Source organism: Cyprinodon tularosa, unplaced genomic scaffold (genome assembly GCF_016077235.1).
Source record: "Cyprinodon tularosa strain WSP-4 unplaced genomic scaffold, ASM1607723v1 ctg57, whole genome shotgun sequence".
NCBI lineage: Eukaryota > Metazoa > Chordata > Actinopteri > Cyprinodontiformes > Cyprinodontidae > Cyprinodon > Cyprinodon tularosa.
Window position 1 is genome coordinate 1,750,746 of NW_024039307.1, and position 23,095 is coordinate 1,773,840.

At 36.9% G+C, this 23,095-nt stretch overlaps 1 protein-coding gene across 3 annotated transcripts; it reads left to right on the forward strand.

Moving 5' to 3' along the window:
- The first annotated feature begins 9,509 nt into the window (after window positions 1-9,509).
- Window positions 9,510-19,316, forward strand: prdm2a (PR domain containing 2, with ZNF domain a). 3 transcript variants are annotated; one of them, XM_038305962.1, is made up of 4 exons: window positions 9,528-9,607; window positions 10,751-10,817; window positions 12,316-16,170; window positions 17,502-19,316. In XM_038305962.1, exon 3 carries the CDS (start codon window positions 12,318-12,320, stop codon window positions 16,143-16,145), a length of 3,828 nt encoding a protein of 1,275 aa, XP_038161890.1. In that variant the 5' UTR covers window positions 9,528-9,607; window positions 10,751-10,817; window positions 12,316-12,317; the 3' UTR covers window positions 16,146-16,170; window positions 17,502-19,316. The 3 variants fall into 3 exon arrangements, with proteins under 3 accessions (XP_038161889.1, XP_038161890.1, XP_038161891.1); XM_038305963.1 differs by having other exon boundaries at window positions 9,534-9,607; window positions 10,748-10,817; XM_038305961.1 differs by lacking the exon at window positions 10,751-10,817 and having other exon boundaries at window positions 9,510-9,607.
- Window positions 19,317-23,095: the final 3,779 nt, after the last annotated feature.

A 23,095-nucleotide genomic window follows, 5' to 3' on the forward strand; every position in this document is an offset into this window, starting at 1 on the left:
TTAAGGATTTAAGTCATTCATTAGTAAAAAGTCTTAAAGCAGCTATTATAAAACACAAAGGGATGAACTTACAAAGATTCAAACCACATGGTCTTAACCTCACAATTGTTTTTTTGTTTGTTTTTTTTGTCATCTTTAATTATCACTAAGAACAAGCCAACACAACGGGACTTAACATGAGTCACTCCACAGTTTATCTTGCCTGTTTTATTCATCTGAAGTTGACGACAAACTGCGCAGACAGGAAATAAAGAGCCAACCCAGGCTTTGCTAAACAGCTGGATCATTTTCCCCTGAATGTTGGAAGATTTGCCAGATGATTTTCTACTTTCTTCAGTTACTGTGTCACACAGAGCTAAGTAAATTGTCTTAAATGTCTTTGATGCCCCTTCAGAGAAAATAATCCAAACTGTAGAAGGGAAGCACAGATTCCACATCAATTGGAGAATAGATAAGATAATAAACGCAGTCATGTGGTAAATTAGGTTACAAACCTAAATTACAAAAAGATGTTTTAGAAAAAACTTAAATTGATTATCTCAAACTTTTCATATATTCAATACAAACACAGTGTTCTCTATGTTCAGTGCCACTAGAAGTAAAATATCATAATTTTCTGGGATTTTGCTGAATTATAAATGACTTTCTGTTCCTCTGAGTGATAAATATGCTTTGACACACTTAGCTACAGCCATCTAAACTTGTCTGGTCAAAACAATCCATTAAGCTCACCAGTAGGGAACTGCAGCTATGAATGGCATCTCGGGATGATCGGGTATTTATAACAACCATCTGATACCACGCCAACTGGTCGCATTCAAGAAAAGACCCTTTTTTAGTCCTACTATCATAACTGTAAATATCTAGGGTTATTTAAATGTTTGCTGAGAACATTTGCTTTAGTCATATGACAGCCACTCCTGGTGGGTGGACTAACTAACAAATAACTATATGATGGAGGATATGTGATGCTATGGGCTTTTTTCTCCTATATAATACAAAGCAATAAAGCCATATCAGTACAAAAGTGGTTCACCCAAGCTCAAAATAAAGCTTATTTCGTATCCATATCAATCCATAAATCGCATAGAACAAGAGAAGAGAACATAAGAGAGGAGAATCAAACAAAAGGAATATATATTTTAACTTTTAAGGTACTACTATAAAATATTATGAATGAGGGAAATGTGAATGAAGGTAATTTATTAACAAAAAGATTTTATTAGAGCAGTTGTGATCTTTTTTACATTGGCTAATATTTTTATATTTGAAAATGTGGAAAATGTTTCTTTTTTATCAGTTAATGTCTCTATATTTGTATCAACTGTTTACTTGTTATCCTGAGCTATCTCTATAGTTATGCTGCTTAGACTGCTGGAGGACATAGGGACCCCTTTTCATCATTCTACTTAATTCTATCTCTATTCTCCCGTTCTGCTGAAATTGTTAATTAAATTCTCTCTCTACTCTTTTTCATAGTAGCTTCATCTGGTCTGTTCCTGTTTGGCTGTGACACCCCCCCCCCCCCCCCCCCCCCCCCCCCCCCCCCCAGAGAGAAATATCAGCTGTGCTGCTGCCATCCTTGTTTTTAAGAAGATGGAGTTTGGCCTGTTTTTCAGTTCAGTCCTGTTTCTCTTACTGTGACTAACTGTATGTGCTCTCTTTCATCCACTGACACTGGAGCTGGCTCAGAGCTCGTCTGCCTGACTATATATTCCCTGGGCCAGTCCGCCTGTGGAGCTGATTGACTGTTACCTTTTATAAATCTGTTTCTTTTTCCATGTTTGCTTCTGTCTCCTTGAAACCCAGTCGGCCTCGGTAGATGGCCGCTAACACTGAGCCTGGTTCTACTGGAGGTTTCTTCAGTTAAAAGGGAGTTTTTTTCTCCACCGTCCCTCCCTGCATGCTTAGTGTGAGGGATTGCATTCGAGTCAATGAGTCGATGCAATCAACTGGTTTTCCTTAGATAGAAACTTTGAATCTGATTGTAAATAGTAAAAATTATACATTTAACAGAAGCATTAAAATCATAAACTACAATGCAAATATAGCAAATATGCAAATATATATTTGACATTATTGAAATGAGTCCTTGATCTTTATGAGAAAACTGCAGTGAACAATGTTATCAGTGATGATTTAAAGTAGCCAACCCTGTTGATCCATTTCAAGGTTTCAGGTGGTTTGTTCTCTAAGTGGAATGGGAAGCGAAGGCTGCGTTCCTTTGTTAAGTTCTTTGAAAAGGTCACTGAGAGCTGTATGGTTTGCAACAAACAAAATTCTGAGATGTATTCAGTCCCAAATGTTTAAGTTCTTAACATACCAGTAGCAAGATTTAAAAATCTATTTGGGAACAAACAGAAAGCCAGAAATGCTGTCATGTTATTAGCAGACATCATTAAAGTAATATAATCTATAAAAGTATTGCTAGTTCTGATTGTTCTTAGTGTTGTTAAGATGATAGTGATCTGAGTTTGGAATATAATGACACAATCACCAGCATGCAGGGTAACATTGTAGTGTCGTTGGCTTGTGTTTTGATGGAAAAATTTCCAAAACTGACTTAATGTTTTACCAGCCTCTAAATGTTTATGAATTCATGCATTTATGGAACTTCATTTTTGTCTTTTATGTGTTCTTGTTTGAAAATTTGTGTCACTTTAGTTAAAAAAAAAAAAAATTCTGTTTGTCTCAACCACACATGTTCTAGTCTGCACATCTGGCACGTGAAAAAAGCCATTCATTTCATCTTAAAGACCAGTGACAGAATCTTGTCAGATCACAGTCAAGTCTTTGTCTTTGACTCTGCGGTATATCTTTTTGTCAGGAACCATTATGGTTTTATGTCAAAGTCTTGCTTAGTGATCTCTCTGACATATGGACACATCAGGGCCAACTTGTCATCTTTTTTCTCTTTGTCTCCATTGTCTTGCGCTAATGTTAAATGTTACATTGTGTGGAGAGTTCTGGGCACAAACATCACTACAGGAAAACTTGAAAGTGTTTTGCAAATTTTATATCTTATTCTCAAAGGTTCATGTCTTAGTTTAATGGGATGGTTCTAGATTTTTGAACAGATTTCTTTTAAAAACTACTTAATATATTTTATCGAGACGAATAGATGGATCTTTTTAGGATAAAGATTTAATCATTACTTTGTAATTTTCTGCCTTACACCTAATTCCATAGTCTTGCTCTTCATTACAATGTGTGTGTGCAAAAGTATTTAGCTGTTTATATCATTACACATGTGAAATCTTTGCTTCACTTTTTTTGTTTTAATTAGTTGTTTATATTGTATAAACAGATACAGTATCAATTTTTCCTTATTGTCTAAAAATAAAAAATCAGAATGACATTTAAGAAACTTTATTTGAATTCTGAAGTTTACGCAAAATTCTTAATATTTGGAAGTGCCACATTCAAACTTTAATACAATCTTGTACATCATTTCACAAGAAAAGCTTTACTAACTTAGACTTAAACTCTATTGTTATTTTTTTTTATACACAGAGTGAACGAGCATCTTAGCAGTGAAATTAACATTTCCATTTATAAAGTGCAGCAGTGATCAAAAATGTAAACAGTACAGGAGAAAAAGAAAACCAGTTTAAGACATAGTGCTAAAAGCATTGATATGAAAAGGTTCAGAGCAGTGCAAAATAAAATAAAATAGATATGGTGCTAAATGTAGTAGAACAGGGAGCTATTTCAAGGGATTTGAAAAAATGCATATATGATGTTTACAAGTGTGATGCAGAGTCCACATTTGTGACTTGATTGGACAAAACCTTGAAACTCTGCCTGCAAACTCTATAAAAAGGAGACCAAGGCCTTGTGATGGATAATGCAAAACACAAACTTTGTTTTCCTTAAGCCACTTTGTAACTGGTGTCATGGTATGTTTGAAGGTCCTTTTGAAAGGACCGTTACCATTAAAGCTTTGGCTAATGTCCAGATATGTGACTTTATTTCTGCACACATCTATTTGGGAAAATCCTCCAGTCTCTCCTATGGTAAAACTACCCCACATGATACTTCCACCCTCTTACTTCCCAGTTGGGAAGGTTTTCTTCTTGTACAGGAACTGCTTTTGTTTGTTTGTTTTATCGTTAAATCTTTGTTTAATCAGGTAAGTCCATTGGTAGTAGAAAAAAAAGTACCAAGCATAATATAAAAAACATGATCAAACCTTATAAGTTTCACTGTTGATAATAAACGTGTATTCCCAGCTTCAGCCACCCTCATCTCAAGGGATTTTGCTTTATTTTTTCTAGGGGCTCATAAGCCATAAAACCCCAAAATCTCTGACCTGTTTCCTAAATCATGGCTGGACGTTGACTCAGTGTTATACCTGCATATATTTGTTGGAACAGATAAGAGCGACACCTTAATGCATCTCCAAATAGTACCCAAGCAGTGATGAGTGCTTTACCCTATCTACAGTAGGCTTATCTTGCTTTTTTCTTTCTTTCTATAATTTCATTCAAGGAATCAGCATGTTAAAAGTGTAACATTGAAATCCAACCACAGGTGCTGCAAATCAGAATCTAATGTCATGGTTTTATCTGGGGATATGCTAAATGAGGAAAATAATAATATATTTACTCTTTTTCAAGTTTAGCAAGAAAAAATAATTTTGGTAAATGATATAAAAAATTAGAAATCTGACGTAATGTCAGACAATAAAAAGAATACATTATTTTTATTATCCCCTTCTGCAGTATTTATGGATTTTTTATCATTATTTGACAGACCAAGGGATCACAGATAAACATCAGCTGAAAGATAAAATATGTGACAGTACTTTTCCTATTATCAAGTGCAATTACGGTACATAATACTAAGCGGAATTCTTAAAACAACCCAGTCAAAAAAAGAAATTCTTTCCAAAATGTTATTTTACTAAATATAATTAAGTGCAGAATAATAAAGGTAAACTAATTCTATTCTGCCTATGAAAGGGTTAACAAAGCAAAAGAGCTGTTATTGTATTATCTTTATTTTTGACATTTAGTTTGAGCAAAAATACTTTATTTGTTATGTTTTTCTGCTTCCTACAGGAAGATCACTGCTATTTTATTTCTTGTGTAAATTATTATAGACTTCTTTGTAAATAATCCCCCAATGCAGAGCTCAGACGGTTTAAACGTCCACAAAAGATCACTTGCATAAACTGCAAATTTCTTTAGAATATACTTGTTTTAAGGAGGTAAACTGAAGCTTATGTTCTGGGTGCCTCTTAGACAAGCTATTAAGTTCAGTGTCTAGATCCAACTCATCTGAATCTATACTAAATGATGAGGCAGAGAGTGTTGTCTGCTGCAGGTAAGATACTAACTACTTCTAACTTTTAAACAGAACCTCAGTTCAAAACTCCTGCACCATCCATTGATCTGTTTCTTAGCAATTTGAAGAACAACTAAATGGGTTATTGAAAAGGAAGGCCCTTTCACATTTCATATATGTATACTTGAGGTTTTGTTTTTATTTAGTCTTTAAAATAGTGCCCCTATGATCTAAATCTAACAGGCTCTACTTACATTCAGAACTTGCCTGCAGAAATCATATCCACGTGGAAACACTCACATGCATGTGAAAACATCATGGCAGTAATGTTAGACATTCTGTTCGGATAAAGTTGAGGATAATGCAAACAAATCAAATGTTTGTATACAGTTTACATGCTGCACACAATATGATGCAATGATTGACGGCTGTGAACCATAACTTCATTCCACAGGTATCTGTTAAGACTTAAAATGTCTGACTTTGCTTTTACACAATTAGGCCTTTAACATTAAGTTCAAGTTAATTAATCAATTTAATCTTTAAATTTTTAACGTTACACATTTGTGTTACTGAGTTCATTCCCACACATGATCTCATATGTCACAGGAACTAAACATATTTGTTCCTACCATAACTAACTCCTGAGGGGTCACTGAGGTATGAATTTATTTCTAAACTAAATTTTATATTTTGCATGATATCTGTTGAGACTAACTAACAATGCAACTAACAAAATTAGATTTTTGCCACTGCAATATGTCTTATGTGTAAAGTTGAACTTTTCTTTTATTATTATTGTTCATCCTAAATACTCCTTCTGTCTAATTGCTTCTATTCCATTTGAATTGGATATTTTACCCCTGCATTTGAGTGATCAGCAATAATTGCATTTTTCCATAACAAGGAGACCCAGTTTTAAGCTGCTGACTAAGGTTTCCTTGGTGCAGTTGCCATCAGCTGTGAAAGACACACCAGAGCTTTTGGCAGGTCAGCAGCGCCTTGTTACAGCATGCTATGAATATAAACAATCCCAACCAATCTACCATTAAAATAGCTCCTGTTTCACATGCTGTTTTAGATAACTAAATGCAAAGTTTAAAAAGATGATTCTCAAATACAGCGAAGAAAAAAGAAAGGCTTAGCAGGGGCGTTATTTATGATCTTTCATTATGGCCCACAGAGGTCTGGCATGTGGTGACACAGTGAAACAACACTCAGCCAACATGCAACATAACAACAGACATCCCATGCATGTGCCATAAGAGCACCACCCATATGCACAAAAGTGGCACCAATGCACTTTGGTTAGGGGTCCTAAGAACTCCTATAATGTTGCTATGAAGCCATAGGAAGCCAAATAGTTAGTTTTTTGTGCATGTGTAAGATTGATATGTACCCAACTATTTGGATAATTTGAAATCGAGGAAAACTGAGAACACATGACATGAGGCATTATTAATTTTAATGCCAGAACAATGTAGCATCTGTTTTCCAAAGCATTTCGACATAGAAATAACATAGACAGCTGAAAAGATAAGGTTCCAACAACAGTGATATAAAAATCTAAATATTTAAACAGGAATTTACAGGTTGAACATACACTATATTGCCAAAAGTATTTGCTCACCCATCCAAATTATTGGAATCAGGTGTTCCAATCACTTCCATGGCCACAGGTGTATAAATTCAAGCACCTAGGCATGCAGACTGTTTTTACAAACATTTGTGAAAGAATGGGTCGCTCTCAGGAGCTCAGTGAATTCCAGCGTGGAACTGTGATAGGATGCCACCTGTGCAACAAATCCAGTCGTGAAATTTCCTCGCTCCTAAATATTCCACAGTCAACTGTCAGCTGTATTATAAGAAAATGGAAGTGTTTGGGAACGACAGCAACTCAGCCACGAAGTGGTAGGCCACGTAAACTGACGGAGCGGGGTCAGCGGATGCTGACGCGCATAGTGCGAAGAGGTCGCCAACTTTCTGCAGAGTCAATCACTACAGACCTCCAAACTTCATGTGGCCTTCAGATTAGCTCAAGAACAGTGCGCAGAGAGCTTCATGGAATGGGTTTCCATGGTCGAGCAGCTGCATCCAAGCCATACATCACCAAGTGCAATGCAAAGCGTCGGATGCGGTGGTGTAAAGCACGCCGCCACTGGACTCTAGAGCAGTGGAGACGCGTTCTCTGGAGTGACGAATCGCGCTTCTCCATCTGGCAATCTGATGGACGGGTCTGGGTTTGGCGGTTGCCAGGAGAACGGTACTTGTCTGACTGCATTGTGCCAAGTGTAAAGTTTGGTGGAGGGGGGATTATGGTGTGAGGTTGTTTTTCAGGAGCTGGGCTTGGCCCCTTAGTTCCAGTGAAAGGAACTCTGAATGCTTCAGCATACCAAGACATTTTGGACAATTCCATGCTCCCAACTTTGTGGGAACAGTTTGGAGCTGGCCCCTTCCTCTTCCAACATGACTGTGCACCAGTGCACAAAGCAAGGTCCATAAAGACATGGATGACAGAGTCTGGTGTGGATGAACTTGACTGGCCTGCACAGAGTCCTGACCTCAACCCGATAGAACACCTTTGGGATGAATTAGAGCGGAGACTGAGAGCCAGGCCTTCTCGTCCAACATCAGTGTGCGACCTCACAAATGCGCTTCTGGAAGAATGGTCAAAAATTCCCATAAACACACTCCTAAACCTTGTGGACAGCCTTCCCAGAAGAGTTGAAGCTGTTCTAGCTGCAAAGGGTGGACCGACGTCATATTGAACCCTATGGATTAGGAACGGGATGTCACTTAAGCTCATATGTGAGTCAAGGCAGGTGAGCAAATACTTTTGGCAATATAGTGTATGTTTAAAGCAATGTTCAGTTTTTATCTACAGTCTGCTTTAATGAATTGTTTCTTTCTTGAAAATTTGTTTTAAATGTTTATTTACTTTAAAGCTTCAATGAAGCTAATTTAATAAAACTAAATGATTTTTCTATGTGTGGATGCACAGAGGAATTTTCATGAGCTCTTTGGTGATTGAAGGTATTCATAGATTGTATACATTAATTGTAACAATTAATTGTCATTATGAAGCTATAATATAATAACATGCAACACACAAACACATAGATAACTTAAGTTAATTTATCAGAATGAAATCATTACATATTCAAAAATAATCTTGAGTAAATAGGTAAATGTTATAATTCATGGACAGGCGGGGGCGCGCATCGGTTGAGGCTGACTGCCACATTAAAACATTTCTTTAATTTTGCTCCATCTAGTGGTCAAAATAGTGTACTACAACGGTATGGAATTTTGAGAATAAAGTTTATGCATATTTGAAAAAAGAATCTGACTATATATATATATATATATATATATATATATATATATATATATATATATATATATATATATATATATATATATATATATATATATATATATATATAAACTAATTAACGCCTAAAAATACCTAAAAACTTAATTCGTGAAAAGATAATCTATTTTGTCACAGAATGTCGAACTATGTTCTCTGAGTTAAAAACTTTTAAAGTTGATATACATTTAAAACTCCTAATCACTTGCTGTCCAAAAATTTAAAAGCTTTTCTGCTGACTGACATCTTTAGTAGCTTATCCATCAAAGCCAAAAGTTATAGCTAAAAGACGAGTTCAGCTGGTGAGAATGCTGAATACAGCACATGTTAAACTTCAATACATTTGTGTAGCAAAGCAACTACAACGTTTTAACGATTTATTAAATATACCTTAAAACCAATTTCAGCAAATATATTCTTTTTTTTACTAAGTTTTTAACAAATTTTAATTAAACCATAAGCAATGACCTATATCATTTGAAGTGTTGCAGCACTTCATAATGTCAGGACAACGTAAAATATACTTTCCAGTGATTATTAAGTTCAATATTTAATGTAATATTTATTCTTTTTTTATGTTTTACACTAAAACAACCCAGGCTATATGCGTCAGACAAAATTTAACCTCCATGTTACAAGTATTTTATTTTTTTTATTATTTGCTTGTTGAGGTTTAAATGTTTAAACGCTCTATTCTTGTTTGTATCATTATAAAAATATAATAAAAGTCCTGCACATGTCCGCTATAAATAAGGGCACCTTCTGGTTCTTTTAAACGCTTAACCCTAAGAAACGTGTCGCTGATTGGTTAGATTCTGACATCCCAGTTCTCTGTCCAATCAGAACGCTTGAATTTTGTTGATAGAGTAAAATAGAAAAAAAAAACAGTCTTCAAGCTGCACAACAGGATTGTTTCCAATATTTCTTCGACTTTGGAACCAAAATGTATGTATTGAGACCTTAGTTCTCTCCTTTTAAAACGAATTCATCAAGATACAGCTTTGGCTGGTGCGTTAAATATTTGCCTTTTAATTCTGACATTAGCTAACAAGCTAGTGCTAGCATTGTAGCTTTCGGTTGATGCAATTCGATATCAATTTCCTCGCTTAAACTGCTGCATGGAGCGTTGTCAGACGTCATCTTAATTATTTCGTGTGTCTGTTTCCTGTTAGGTAGTTAGTTAAACGTCTGCATTCGTATGTCAAGTTGTTTTTATATCAAGACGAGCTAGCTTGCTCTGTAGCAGGAGAGCAAATGACGACGTGTTGTGTGAGCATTTAGCAATGGAGCGGGGAACGTCACCGAGCCAGGGGAGGCGCACGTCAACGCCTGTCTGCCTTTAACTTGTTAAAATAAAACAACTGCTCTTTATTATTATGTACTTCTTAGTGATCAAAATATTTGTTGCCATCTACAGTGATTACATTGAAAGTAAATGTTTAAATAGGTCCTACTGAATCCTTTCTGCAGGCCCTCGAAAAGGTATTGATCTAACTAATTTATAATGAGTAGTGACTCATTTCGGCAATATTTCACACGATCCTTCTTATAAAGGTTACGGGAATGTAAATTAGTTTAAAAGTCTGTGCTATCATTTCCTATTTTTGCTTACATGTGTTTGAAAGATGTGTGGGCAAGATTATGGAAAATAAATATAAAAGGTTTATTTTAAATACTTCCAAACCCGTCTGACCATCATTTTATTGATGGCCTACCATTTTGTTTTAGACGGTAAGGGTTATCTCTATGTATGCTGCCCTTTAAAAAAAAAAAAAAACTTAATGTTTTAATAGTATTTCTTAATCATTGATATAACAAAAAGAATTGGATAATGATGCCTCTCTTAGATATTAAGCTTGTAATTATATGGAAACGATTGCTTCTCTTATCCACTATTATGTTTTTATTATTTTCTTCTTACATGCTAAATTCTAAAATATTTCAGGATAAAAACATCCTAATAAATGAAGTACTACAAAAGTCATTAGCTTCCACATTATTGCTTTGTGTTGTGCTTCTTTTCTATTTACTGAATACACTGATAAACTGTTTCCATTGGACCATTAACATATGTCTTCTTGCCAGCAGAAACAAAAAACCCAGAAAATCTGCACATAATTCTTGAAACATCCATTCCACAATTGCAATTAAAATGGTAAGCCATGTTAGATATTATTTTAAGTTACCCACCTTTTCAGAAGCCCTTGTCAGTGTGATGGATGTTCTAATATTTTAACAAGTCTAACGAGGGCCAGATACTTTTACTGCATTTTAGATCAGATGTTACGCCTGTGTAGAAACATTATACTTTCAACTGGGCGATATAGAAAAAAAGCTTATCGATAAAAAAAATGCATATTGATCGATATCGATAATTATTGAAAAGATTTGAAACCATATTTTATGTGCAGCTCTGTCTGGACTTGTTATAATATTGCTAAATGATTTAATTTTAATAAAAAAACACAAACACAGACTTCGAATTAAATCTTTATTTAACCAACTTTTTTAACCATAACAGAAGTGTTTTAAAGAAAAATAACTTAAGAGACCTGGGTTATGTTATTAAATACTGACAAAGAATAAACTAAAGTGACCAGAAAAGTGACCAAAAAAATATAACAAATAAATAAATGCCCCCCCACCGCCGCCGCCCCCCGTTTCCTGCTTTAACCTGAGTTATTACTTTGAAGTTTCTGGCCCCTCAGCATTTTTATCTCAATTGTTAGAACTACGTGGGAAACTGCCCAGAACTGAAAATATATATATATTTCCCAAAGATTCCTCGGAGGAGAGGCGCACCGGGGCCTACACAGCTCGTACTCCTGCGGCTGTGAGCGGCTGAGATGATAAAAAAAAAAAAAAAAGTTGGTTGTGTTATCAGACTTCGTTTTCACTGGTTCCCTACACATTTTCCAGATGACTGTGGTTTGTTTTTGGTCCGACTTGCCATGACCGAAATACTGCCAGACTGCCGAACTACAAAAACCGTTCTTTGAAACAATTTCCTCCGTCTCTCCTTGCTGCACATCTTCATGTGCTCTGTGTTGTGGTTTGAGAGGGCGGCGCTTGGTGACGGCATGCCTGGGTCCGCGATTGTGATTGGTTGGGAGGAAGCAGTGACTAGCATAAACCTACATGCTAGGCTACAATGAGAAGGAAGGAAAACTGCGTTTCTTTTTTATCGAACTTTTATCGACCCTCTTTTTTTCTATTGCGCCACACGTCTATCGATCGATATATATCGTTATTGAATTATCGCCCAGCCCTATTTCAACTATTCTTCGTACATATACAGCAATTTATTTTCATAAACAAATAAGATTTTGAAGAACAACACACTTGCTTGTTTCAGTATTAGGTGTCCTGTTTATCTTGGTCTCAGAATAAATTTTATTTTCTTATTAAAATGTATAGAAATAATGGATAGCAACTGAATCTGTTACTACCAAATGGTAAGACTTAGCTTTTTACTCCATACCTACAAAAATCTTTTGTTTTTATGGCAAATAAGTTTCTTCAGGTTTATTTACAAAAAATCTTACTAATCCTTAAAATTCAGTATTTCATTTTCACTGAATAAACATAATTTGCTACATTTCTTCAAATAACCATCAAGCCTCTAAATGTTGGAATTCCCTTTGTCTTAATAGGTATGACTGCTGCAGCAACCCTGTGTGAAGGACAGATATCAGTATCCTCAGTGAGAATGGATGACTCTTCCAACTTGTACATCTCTGATCTTGGAGAAAAGGAGGGTACACAAGAACATCTGGATATCAGCTGGGAGCATATATACTCTCACAGGCTCCCCATCAAAGATCAAGACGCTTTTGTCTGCCAGGACTGTAACAGATGCTTTACCTCCAAACAAGGCTTAGAACAGCACATGCATGTTCATCACCCTTATCAATCTTTAGAGAAAATTTCCACAAGTCCGGACAGACAGCACCAGGAGTGCAGCATCCAGGATAACCAACAGCAGCTTAAAATGAAGGAAAATGCCGAGCTGTCGCAAGAGGAAATTCCTGAAGCGTTACTAAGTGAGTCATTACACCAACAGACACAAACCGAGAAAACTGTTTCTGCAGCTGTTTTGGAAAATAACGGAGAAGAAGCAGAGCAATTCATGCTAGATATGTCAAGTAATATTTCAGAGAATCTTGGCTTTTACATTGATGGAAATATACTGTCAACAGGTACAGTAAATAACTGTGAGATGGCGATACACTCTGGGTCCTCACCTTTAGTCGGACTGGACGCCCTAATTGTGGGTGCTGCCCAGATTGGCCAAGTTCTAAACACAGATGCAGAGATCCCTGGTCAACAACAATCCAAGAGAAGAACCGCAACACCTCCCCTTCTACCACAGATCAAAACTGAACTGCAGTCTGAGGTGGTTGTGTCTTTATCCTCGTCATCCCAGCTGTCGCCGTCTGTGAGCATTCAAGAGGAAAGCATGGTGTTCCTTTCTCCAAAGCTTAAGCAGCTTATTGAGAAGCAGGAGGTTTTTAAACCCACAACAACCCTCACTGCTGATGGGCAGAATCCCTCTATACCTATCTCACTCTCAGTCCTATCCTCTGGGTCAGGAAAATTTAGGAGAAGAACAAGCTCCCCAACCGGTTCCCCGCAGCAAACTCCAGCAGCAAATGAGGAAACAGGAGAGCTGGATCCATTAGATTTGGGTGAAGGAGGTAACCGACAGATTGAAGTTAAACATAACTCACCTGTTCAGCCAACAGGAACTGATAATATTGACATGGCTCAAACAATCACAGTGTCAGAAGTCAGTCCTTTATCATCTGAGAGCTGGATCCCAGCAACTGGTGGTAATCCCTGTAACCAGCGACCCCTGGATCTCTCCAACACAGTCAAAAGAAATGAAGATGTAGCGTCAGCTGAAGCTGCTCTAGATTTAAGTTTACAAAGAAAGAGCCCTGGTGAACCTGAACTGATATTTAAGGGTTTAAATTCAAATCTCATGGAAAAGGTTTTAATTAAAAGCCACTTGAATACAGAAACTCCTGTAGTCACAGATTTAACTCTTGTAACGGGTCCAGACATTGTTAGCCCACTAGAACATGTCACTGAGGGGCTTGTTTATGGAATCGCCATACCACCTAATTCCCTGACTCCGTCCACTGCGTCGCTTACTCCTCTTACCTTGGAACCATCTGCCCAATGCGCCATAGCATTTGCTTCCCCCGTCACTCACACTGTACTCCCTCCTGCTCCCTCAATAATCACAGTTTTAGCACCACCCATTTCCAATCCTTCAAGCCCACCCATTCAGGTACTCGCCCCAAACATATCACCTGAGCCCTTGGTAATCTGCACAGATGAAAGATTAAATGCCTCACAGTGCGATTTGACTGCTGCATTTGCCTCTGCAAATTCTGCAAACATTGTCACTCTCTCCCAGCCTCTTGACCCAACTCTGAACCTTCCCGGCCATGTGTTTCTCACTGATCAGATTGCGCTTGACCAACAGATGGTTGATTCTGTTCCAATGTCAGAAGTACCATTTCCAGCCGCTTTAAATTTAAATGATTCTCTGCTTAGCATTGCCAGCAACACCGTCTTAATAGAATGTACAATAGCTCTGGAAGCTCCAGGAAATGTTGGGCCAACTTCAGTGACTTTACAAGAGAATTCTGCAGAGCCTCCAGATCCTGACCAAATAGTCATTAGTCACAAAGAACAGCAGCAGATTTCACCCTTGCCCGACCCTCCACCTGTTGACCCTGTAGTTCCTATTTCTTCCATCGCAGAATCTTTAGCCCCCACTCTCAACACCCCACTGATGTCTGATCCCCCTCCTGTGCTAGATTCAAGACCTGATCCAGAACCTGTTTGTACAGAGCTTCCTCCCAAAGAAGCTGAGGAAGTTTTTGATAGGTCTGTTTCTATGTCACCAAATACCTCTCCTTCACCTCCTCCTGGCAAAACTGAGGAAGAGCCCTCCCATGAAACAGAAGTTAATGCTGAGGAACAGACTTTCGCTAAAAACTTCATCTGCAATGTGTGTGACAAGCTCTTCCATTCAATGAAAGAACTTAGCCATCATGTAGCTGAGCATGCTGATGAGTGGCCCTACAAATGTGAGTTCTGTGTGCTGCTATTTGGCAAGCCATCTGCTCTGCTTGACCATCGATCAAGCCTCCATGGTGTCGGAAAGACGTATGTTTGCAGTGTATGTACAAAAGAATTTGTCTACCTTTGCAATCTGAAGCAGCATCAAAATGAGCTGCATCCCGGTCAGCAGTGCTCATACACAGAAGAAGAAAAAGGCAAACTTAGACCTCAGAACTACAATAACACGATTAAAACCAACACGGATCCTTCAGCCACTAAATTGGGAGATAAATCCATAAAATCCGTGAAAAAGGAAGAATGTGAAGTTGACATGGCTGCAGATGAGGTGTTCACAACAGTTCTGACTTTAGATGGAGATAAAATTAAAGGGCCGGATGTTCGTCTTGGCATAAACCAGCATTATCCCAGCTTCAAGCCACCTCCTTTCCCTTACCATAACAAATCCCCTGCTGGCTCACTTGCTTCAGCTACAAACTTCACAACTCACAACATCCCACAAACCTTCAGTACAGCTATTCGTTGCACCAAGTGTGGGAAAAGCTTTGACAACATGCCAGAGCTGCACAAGCACATCTTGGCATGTGCAAATGCAAGCGATAAGAAGCGATACACACCAAAAAAAAATCCTGTCCCTTTACGCCATTTTGCTAAAACTCAGAATGGAGTACTGTCCACGACAAATTCTGCTAACGGACAAAACACCTCAGTCAGAATCAGCCAGGCAAACCGGTCCAAACCAAGTCAAGACGCACCGGTCAAGATCAAAATACTTAATAAACGGAAGAAGAAGTTTGTCCAGAGGATAATGCCTCATAGAAACAAGTCGATTTCCTCAACAAATAAACTGTCACCTACACAGGTAGAGATCTTTGTCTGCCCACACTGCAGCAGGGAGTTCACAATGCGACGCAGCAGGACCAAACACATGGCCGTCTGTCCCCAAAAACTCAAAGAGATGAAGAAAAGAAAAGAGGGAGGGATCTCTCTCACAAAAGAAAACAATGAACACTCGCTTCGAGGAGTTTCCCATTTAAAGGAGAAACTGCAAGCGCCGCCTCGGCATAACACAAGACTCCAAACATCTGGCTCTGCGAAGAGGCCTTCCATTCTCCCAGTGCAAACCGTCTTCTCTAGCAAGCGAAGTAAAATTATCATTAAAGAGAGCATACAGCCAAAGCTGGAAGCCCCTGCACTGGCACAGGTTCCCATTCGCACGTTTAACCCCTCTATGCGGCAGTACAGCAGAATGCAGCACAGCATCAAAGGTATTCCCATTAAAATCACTTTTGTGAAACCTCAGAAAGATGAAGCTGCTGCCTCTCAGATTCAAGGAGTAGCACCTGGAACCATCACCGGCTGCTCTAAGCAGAAAACCTCCACTTGATGACATAAATGGTTAACTAAGATGGGTAAGTAGAATACTTTAGAAAAAAAACCAAACTCAATTGTACTAATTGCATAATAAGAAAGAATATTCAAAATAAGAACGTTTTAAGAACAGTTCATCTTTCATTTCAGTAGCATAATAAATGATTCATACTTCCACCTATCTACGATGGGGTCACAGGATTAAAGGGTCCAGGATAGACATCTAAACATGCTTACACTTCTAGGTGATGCAGTTCCACTACCCTTAGGCACAAACCATTTTCGCTATGCAGGAAGCTGCTTTGCCTGCTTGTATCCAGGCTTTTGTTTTTTTACGAGTGACCATAGGAGAGGATTTAAAGCCGTGTTTACCAACCTTTTTTTGTCTTACCATGAGTGCCCCTCTCAATCAAAAATATTGATTACTGACCAAAACTGGAACATACAATAGTTGATTGTAAAATTAATTAGTTTTACTTTGTTTTCATCAAGACACCTGAGCTGCTTTGATGAGCTCTGTCTCAGGCTGTTCTCTACATCCAGTCTGTTCATTTATTTAACTATCTAAGAAATTAAATATTTTCATGTACCCCTTGCAATGCAGTAGCGGCCCACTAGGTGTATGAGTACCCCCGGTTTGGAATCACTGATTTAAAGGATTATAAAATGACAATTTTCTTTTTTTGTCTCAGCTTAAGTTTTTATTTTCTAACCCCAATGGATTGAGCAAGCATCCAAATTCTGTATTAGCTCACAATAGCTGTGTTTATATTAACCTTCAAATTGCGTAAAACGTAATAACTGTACTAAATAGAAAAACTGCAATTTAGAAAAAAAGTCTTGTTTTTACATTTTTGTTGTTATAAAATATTTGGTGGTTTTTCTGGTGCATCAGAGTTTTTATATATTCATAAAACTGCAATGGAAACCCTTTTTACCTTACTGCCTTGTAAAGAGACGAAGACAAACAATGCCATGGTTTATTTGGATTCATGTGGAGTCTGACGATGAGCATTAGAGCCGTGACTGAAATATGGACATGTCTGATGTGTTTAAATCTGCTAGGAAAATAAAGTATTGATAAAACTAGAAGTACTCTTTTAAATTAATATTTTTCAGTGTGAAAAAAAAAAAGTTTTTTAACATATTCTCTGTGTCAGAGTCAACATTACGACCATCAGTACTCTATAAAGCCCTTTTTAGTCAGCAGTTAGTACCCATAGAAATTTTAGAGACTTGGTGATCATACAGTATAATGCTCTTCCTTTGTCCTTACTAGAGGTAAAAGTGAATTTGAAGGATGTTTTATGTAAAGCCCAATGTTGTTGTTCTATTCATAACTTTTATTTCTTGTCCTTTTTTGTTGTTTCAGGAGTGCTGCTGTTTGAAACTGTTCATTATTCTACTGGGAGAAATACGAGTACGCACACTGGAAACCTAGTAGAGCTCTCGGCTGTATTATACTGTACAATAACTAGGTAAAAAATGGAAAGGATAAAACAAACCTGTCTGTCAAGGGAACCTTTTATTCAGATGTTTGTCATTTTAGTTGCTTGGGTTTTTGAAGAAAAATGCTCTTCATTTCATGAATTTGCTGTCTTCAGCTTGGAGTTGCTCTCAAAGGCAATCTGGCTGCTTACTGCCAGAAATTGGAAAAATGAAGGAGGATGAACTGAGCTTAGCTTTCTGGTGATTTCTTCAGAATGGGTGGTTTAGAGAGCATGGCAGGTGGGCAATCATTTCTGGCATGCATTTGCACTTTTTTCTTGTTTGACTCTGTTGCCTTTTGGTTTCTATTTGGTACTGCATGCTGTCTGCGAGCTTCTGCTCCATCTATGTTGATTTAAGATGCATTTATGTTAATATAGCTCCAACACTGAATCTGATCATAAACCTTTACTATAATGGGTAAACAATTTGACTTGATTACTGTTAAAAAAATGTAAATGTGATGTTTTTTTTTTCCTGAGGTTAAAATAGAATTTAAAAATTTAGCACCATATATTGTAACCTTAGCCTAAAGCTCTACAATTAGTGTCCTCATGTGTTTTCTAATCATAATTCTTTTAGAAACACAGCTGATGTATGTTTTCCACAATTACTATGAATGTAACATTTACTGAAATTAATGCTAAAGAATTTTATAGCATCCTGCTGCTACTGAAGGAGTCTGAATAGAATGCTCTCTTGTGCCAATACATTTATTTAAAAAGGAGAAATATAGCATGACAGTGGTGAACATACTTCACTTTTAAGTGTTTCTCAGATTAATATATTTTTTGTTGCTTTATGCCATTGTTTATTATTGAAATATACTTTAAAATCTGATCTGTTTGAAATTTTCATTTAGAAGTTTTTAAAATATTTTCCTAAAGTTAGGTGGATAATGATTTTTTTTTTTTTTGTTGTTGTTGCAGCCAAATGTGCATTTACAGATTAATGTAATTAAACTACACCTGTGAACTCTTTTAATTTGCACTGCAGCTCTAAATAGAAGCACTGTATTCTGTGAAGGTTGTTGCATCTTTGACAGACCCAATCACAACATTTGGGATTTAGGCATTCTAATCTGATTTACCTTTTAGGATTTATGCTTTGTTTTGCACATCTTCCCACAAACCCTTAGCAGACCGCGGTTTTGCGGTGGTTTCGTTCCCATACAGTACTTGGAAGATAGTATTTGTTTTCATCCACAAGATAAAAACTGTTTTTTTTTTTTTGCAACTTAAAATTCTGTTTTTTGGCCAGCTGATGATATTCTTGTGGGACAGAAAATATTTTGTTGCTAAGTCAAATCAAAGTATTTGTTTTCTTATATTGACTGAAAGTTTGACAAATGACTTCTATACAGGGTAATTATTTTGTGAGATTGAATTGATAATTGTGTTATATAACTTATCTCACACCTGTGCATCTGTAATCTTTTTTTTTTTCCTGTCCTTTTTGGGCGAAGCTGGTATTTTTGCTTTGGTTCTGACTCTAACCTGTTGGATGTACAGGATGGAGCTTGAGACTGATGCTGAACTGTGACAAGTGCTTGTAGCATTTCAAAATGTAAATGGACTTGTGTATATTTATTACTAATTTAAAATCATGTTCTTAAATAATTCTTCTGTATGATTTGCACTAAAGTTTTTTTTTTTCAAGCAACTGTTAAAAATAAAAATTTGAGAATGTTGAAGGAAAATGTGAATTTCATATGATTCTATATTTAGAAAATGTTGGTTATCAGTTGGCATCAATCGTTTTAGCTGACCTGCTTAGACAATAGTCATTGTTTTTTTTAATATTATTCTGAAAAGACTAATTAACAACTAACACTTTTCCTATCTCAGAAAGTCCTAAAAGCTCACTGTGTTTCTGTCTTTTGTCTCGGTTTGTGACACTTACACGATTGGGTACAGCAAACTTTTCTTTGTTTCTTCTAAAAAATGGCTTCTAGGATCCACATTTCCAGTAGTGAAGCTTCCATTGTTTATTTGAAATTTCAAAGTTCAGATAAAAATAAATACAAAAAAACCATCTGATAAAGTTGTGTTGAAAGTAACAAGCAGGTTTTGTAGATTAACAAAAAAAAGAAACAGACCACTGTTTAGAACATAAAAACTACTGATTCTGTTGGATTGATTCACTTAATAGGAGTAGGTCCAAAATAATAGTGTGACATTTTTTCTTAAAGGTCATTGATTCTCTGAATTATTGTCTCACCTTCATTTATAGATAAAAAGAAGCAGCGTGTTTTGAATTTGTTGCTGAAATAATGGGCACTTTGTAGCAGTTTTCAGAAGAACAGCATATTCTGTTTAGTTTATAGCAGAGGGAAGAATGTAAAGAACTGAAAAAAAATATTTAAAATGCTTTAAAATAAAAAGCAAAAAATGTATATGAAAGAAAATGAAAAGAATCCTCGGAGAAGATAGAAAATTGTTATTTTAACATCCAAAATGAGCTGAAGGGTGGACATTTAACCAAAAACTACATGACACTCTATGGGAAGATACTTAGGGGCTGCAGACAGATACAGGTGGACCTCATTATAGTGTAGCGTGGCTGAAAATAAATATGCTGGATTATGAAAAAACAACCAAACACCCCTTTTTAGCTTAATCCCTGTTATATTTTATGTTTTGGTTTGGGTAATAATGTTCTGTATCCCCAATCCATGTTCATGAGCTAAAATAAAAGCTATTTAAGTGAATATAAACCATCCTCACAGTAAAAATGTGAATTAGCTGTGATTTTAGGTTGTAAAGAACCTGTGTAGGTGGCCAGGTGGGGGCGCTGTTTAGTCACTGCAGTAATGATCATAAAGCAGAAAGCTTTTAAGTCTGAGATGCCACCCTGCTTCTTCACTTCTCACCGATATTCTGTTTGGTAAGACAATACAACAAAAGGCATGCAGTTTCAGAGTAACACTTGAACAAAAACATCAAACACGATCAGTCTGTAACTCGCTCTGCTGCGAGTCCATGAATAATCACACAGGATGCATATTTAACTTTTACCTCTTGTTTTCAAAGAGTTTTACATAAAAGTATTCCTCTAAGGAAGGTACTGGATATATAAGAAATGATTGGGTATAATGCATTTGTGTGAGAATGGCACAAATGTCCTAGGCATTGTGCAGTAGAGAAACTATGTTATTAATTTATTATTTATGTAAATCCTGTCTGTTGTCCCACAATAGGGAAATTCACTCTCTGCATTTAATCCATCCCCTTGGAGAGCAGTGGGCTGCCATTGGCTGCCATTGTGTGATGCCCAGGCAGCAGTGCGGGGTTAAGGGTCTTGCTCAGGGAGCAGCCTTGCAACCTTCTCAGAGCACAAGCGCACTGCTCTAACCACTAGGCCAACACTCCCCATTCATAATACCTGTATCCACATTCTGTAATTTACCAAATGCATGGTTCAGAGTCTGTAGTTTTATGTAATTTTTCTACCTGCAGACTTTTTGGTTTGTTGCCTGAAACATATCCTTTGACCTTTGAAACTCATGACTGCTGACTGAAATTTATTTACCAAGATTAAGTTGCTTAATTGCTTTGCTTGTCCACCCTTGAGCAAAGGTTGTGCTTCTATTTACATAAAGACTAGAAAAAAGCAGTGGCACGGCAGCAAAAATTTTTATAAAAAAATGCATTAGAATAAGGAAAGTAAAACTTCTAATTTCAGGAGAGGTGTTTTGCCTGAGTGAAGAGAAAACTAAACAGCTGCATATCTGAGTTTTCCATCATGCACCTTTGGCAAAAATGCATCTCAAGCTAAAATGTAACTCTATGAGAAAAATGCTTGCTGATTATAATAAAAAATGAGACCTAAAACCAGGAGTTGCATATTGAGTAAGTCAGGCAAATCCATTATAACGTTGGTAACATTAATTACCAAAAAACATTTCTTTTGTTTAGCAAATAATATTTAACATAAGATCAAATCCTTTATTTACATTCAGTATGAAAGGCAAAAACTGATTTTAAACAGAGTGGAAGGCTTTTGCAATACTGTGGACTGCTGTTGCCCACTTGCTAGCCTTTCTAGCCTCTGCATATGTTTACAATTCCACCCACCCAACACTCTTGTCTTTGTTCAAACCCACACTTTAGTTACAGAGAACCTGTGAGGAAAATGCAACTAAGAGATTTCATCTTTAGATCACAATAGGTATGTTGTACTGGATTTCTGGTAACTATTGCTCTTTGCTGGAATCCTTTGCAAATTCATACTTCTAAAGTCAAAAGCATATAGTACAGTTCTACTTGGTCCTATTTCCTCTGAAGAGCCTAAATAAAATATTGTCTTCATAAGCCAGTTATTTTTAGAAGTCACCTTTTCCTGTAGCCAATGCTACAGAATGTGATGGTAAACAAATAGAAAAAAAAAAACATTTTTAACTGAAATAAATAAAACAGAAAATGCATTGCATTACTATGAAAGTGCAATGCATTGCAAAGTGCATCTTCCCTGAGCTCTCTACTGTGTAGATATTTTTATACCTAAGGGAAACATATTGCAGGACAACTGTTTTCTTTCTTTAAATGTTTTTTAGGTCCTTATACACTCTTTTCATATTGTCTGTCGTATTTTTATGTTTAATGGCATTTTGAAATTTCCCTGAAGGAGTAAACCCCAGGGATAAACAAAGGTGAGTCTAAGTCTTAGGCATTTGTATATTCATAAAACAAACAAACTAACTAACTAACTAACTAACTAACTAACTAACTAACTAACTAACTAACTAACTAACTAACTAACTAACTAACTAACTAACAAAAAAACTGAAATTACTAAATTAATTAGATAACTTAATCTAGTTGTAGTATAAACACAGCTGCTGTTTGAAGGCTTCAGGGTTCTGTTGCAGAGTATTATTGAACATACTGTTACAGTATACACTCACCGGCCACTTTATTAGGTACATCTGTCCAACTGCTTGTTAACACTTAATTTCTAAGTAGCCAATCACATGGCGGCAACTCAGTGCATTTAGGCATGTAGACATGGTCAAGACAATCTCCTGCAGTTCAAACCGAGCATCAGTATGGGGGAAGAAAGGTGATCTGAGTGACTTTGAACGTGGCATGATTGTTGGTGCCAGAAGGGCTGGTCTGAGTATTTCAGAAACTGCTGATCTACTGGGATTTTCACGCACAACCATCTCTAGGGTTTACAGAGAATGGTCCGAAAAATAAAAAACATCCAGTGAGCGGCAGTTCTGTGGGCGGAAATGCCTTGTTGATGCCAGAGGTCAGAGGAGAATGGCCAGAGTGGTTCGAGCTGATAGAAGGGCAACAGTGACTCAAATAACCACCGGTTACAACCAAGGTGGGCAGAAGAGCATCTCTGAACGCACAGTACGTCGAACTTTGAGGCAGATGGGCTACAGCAGCAGAAGACCACACCGGGTGCCACTCCTTTCAGCTAAGAACAGGAAACTGAGGCCAAAATTTGCACAAGCTCATCGAAATTGGA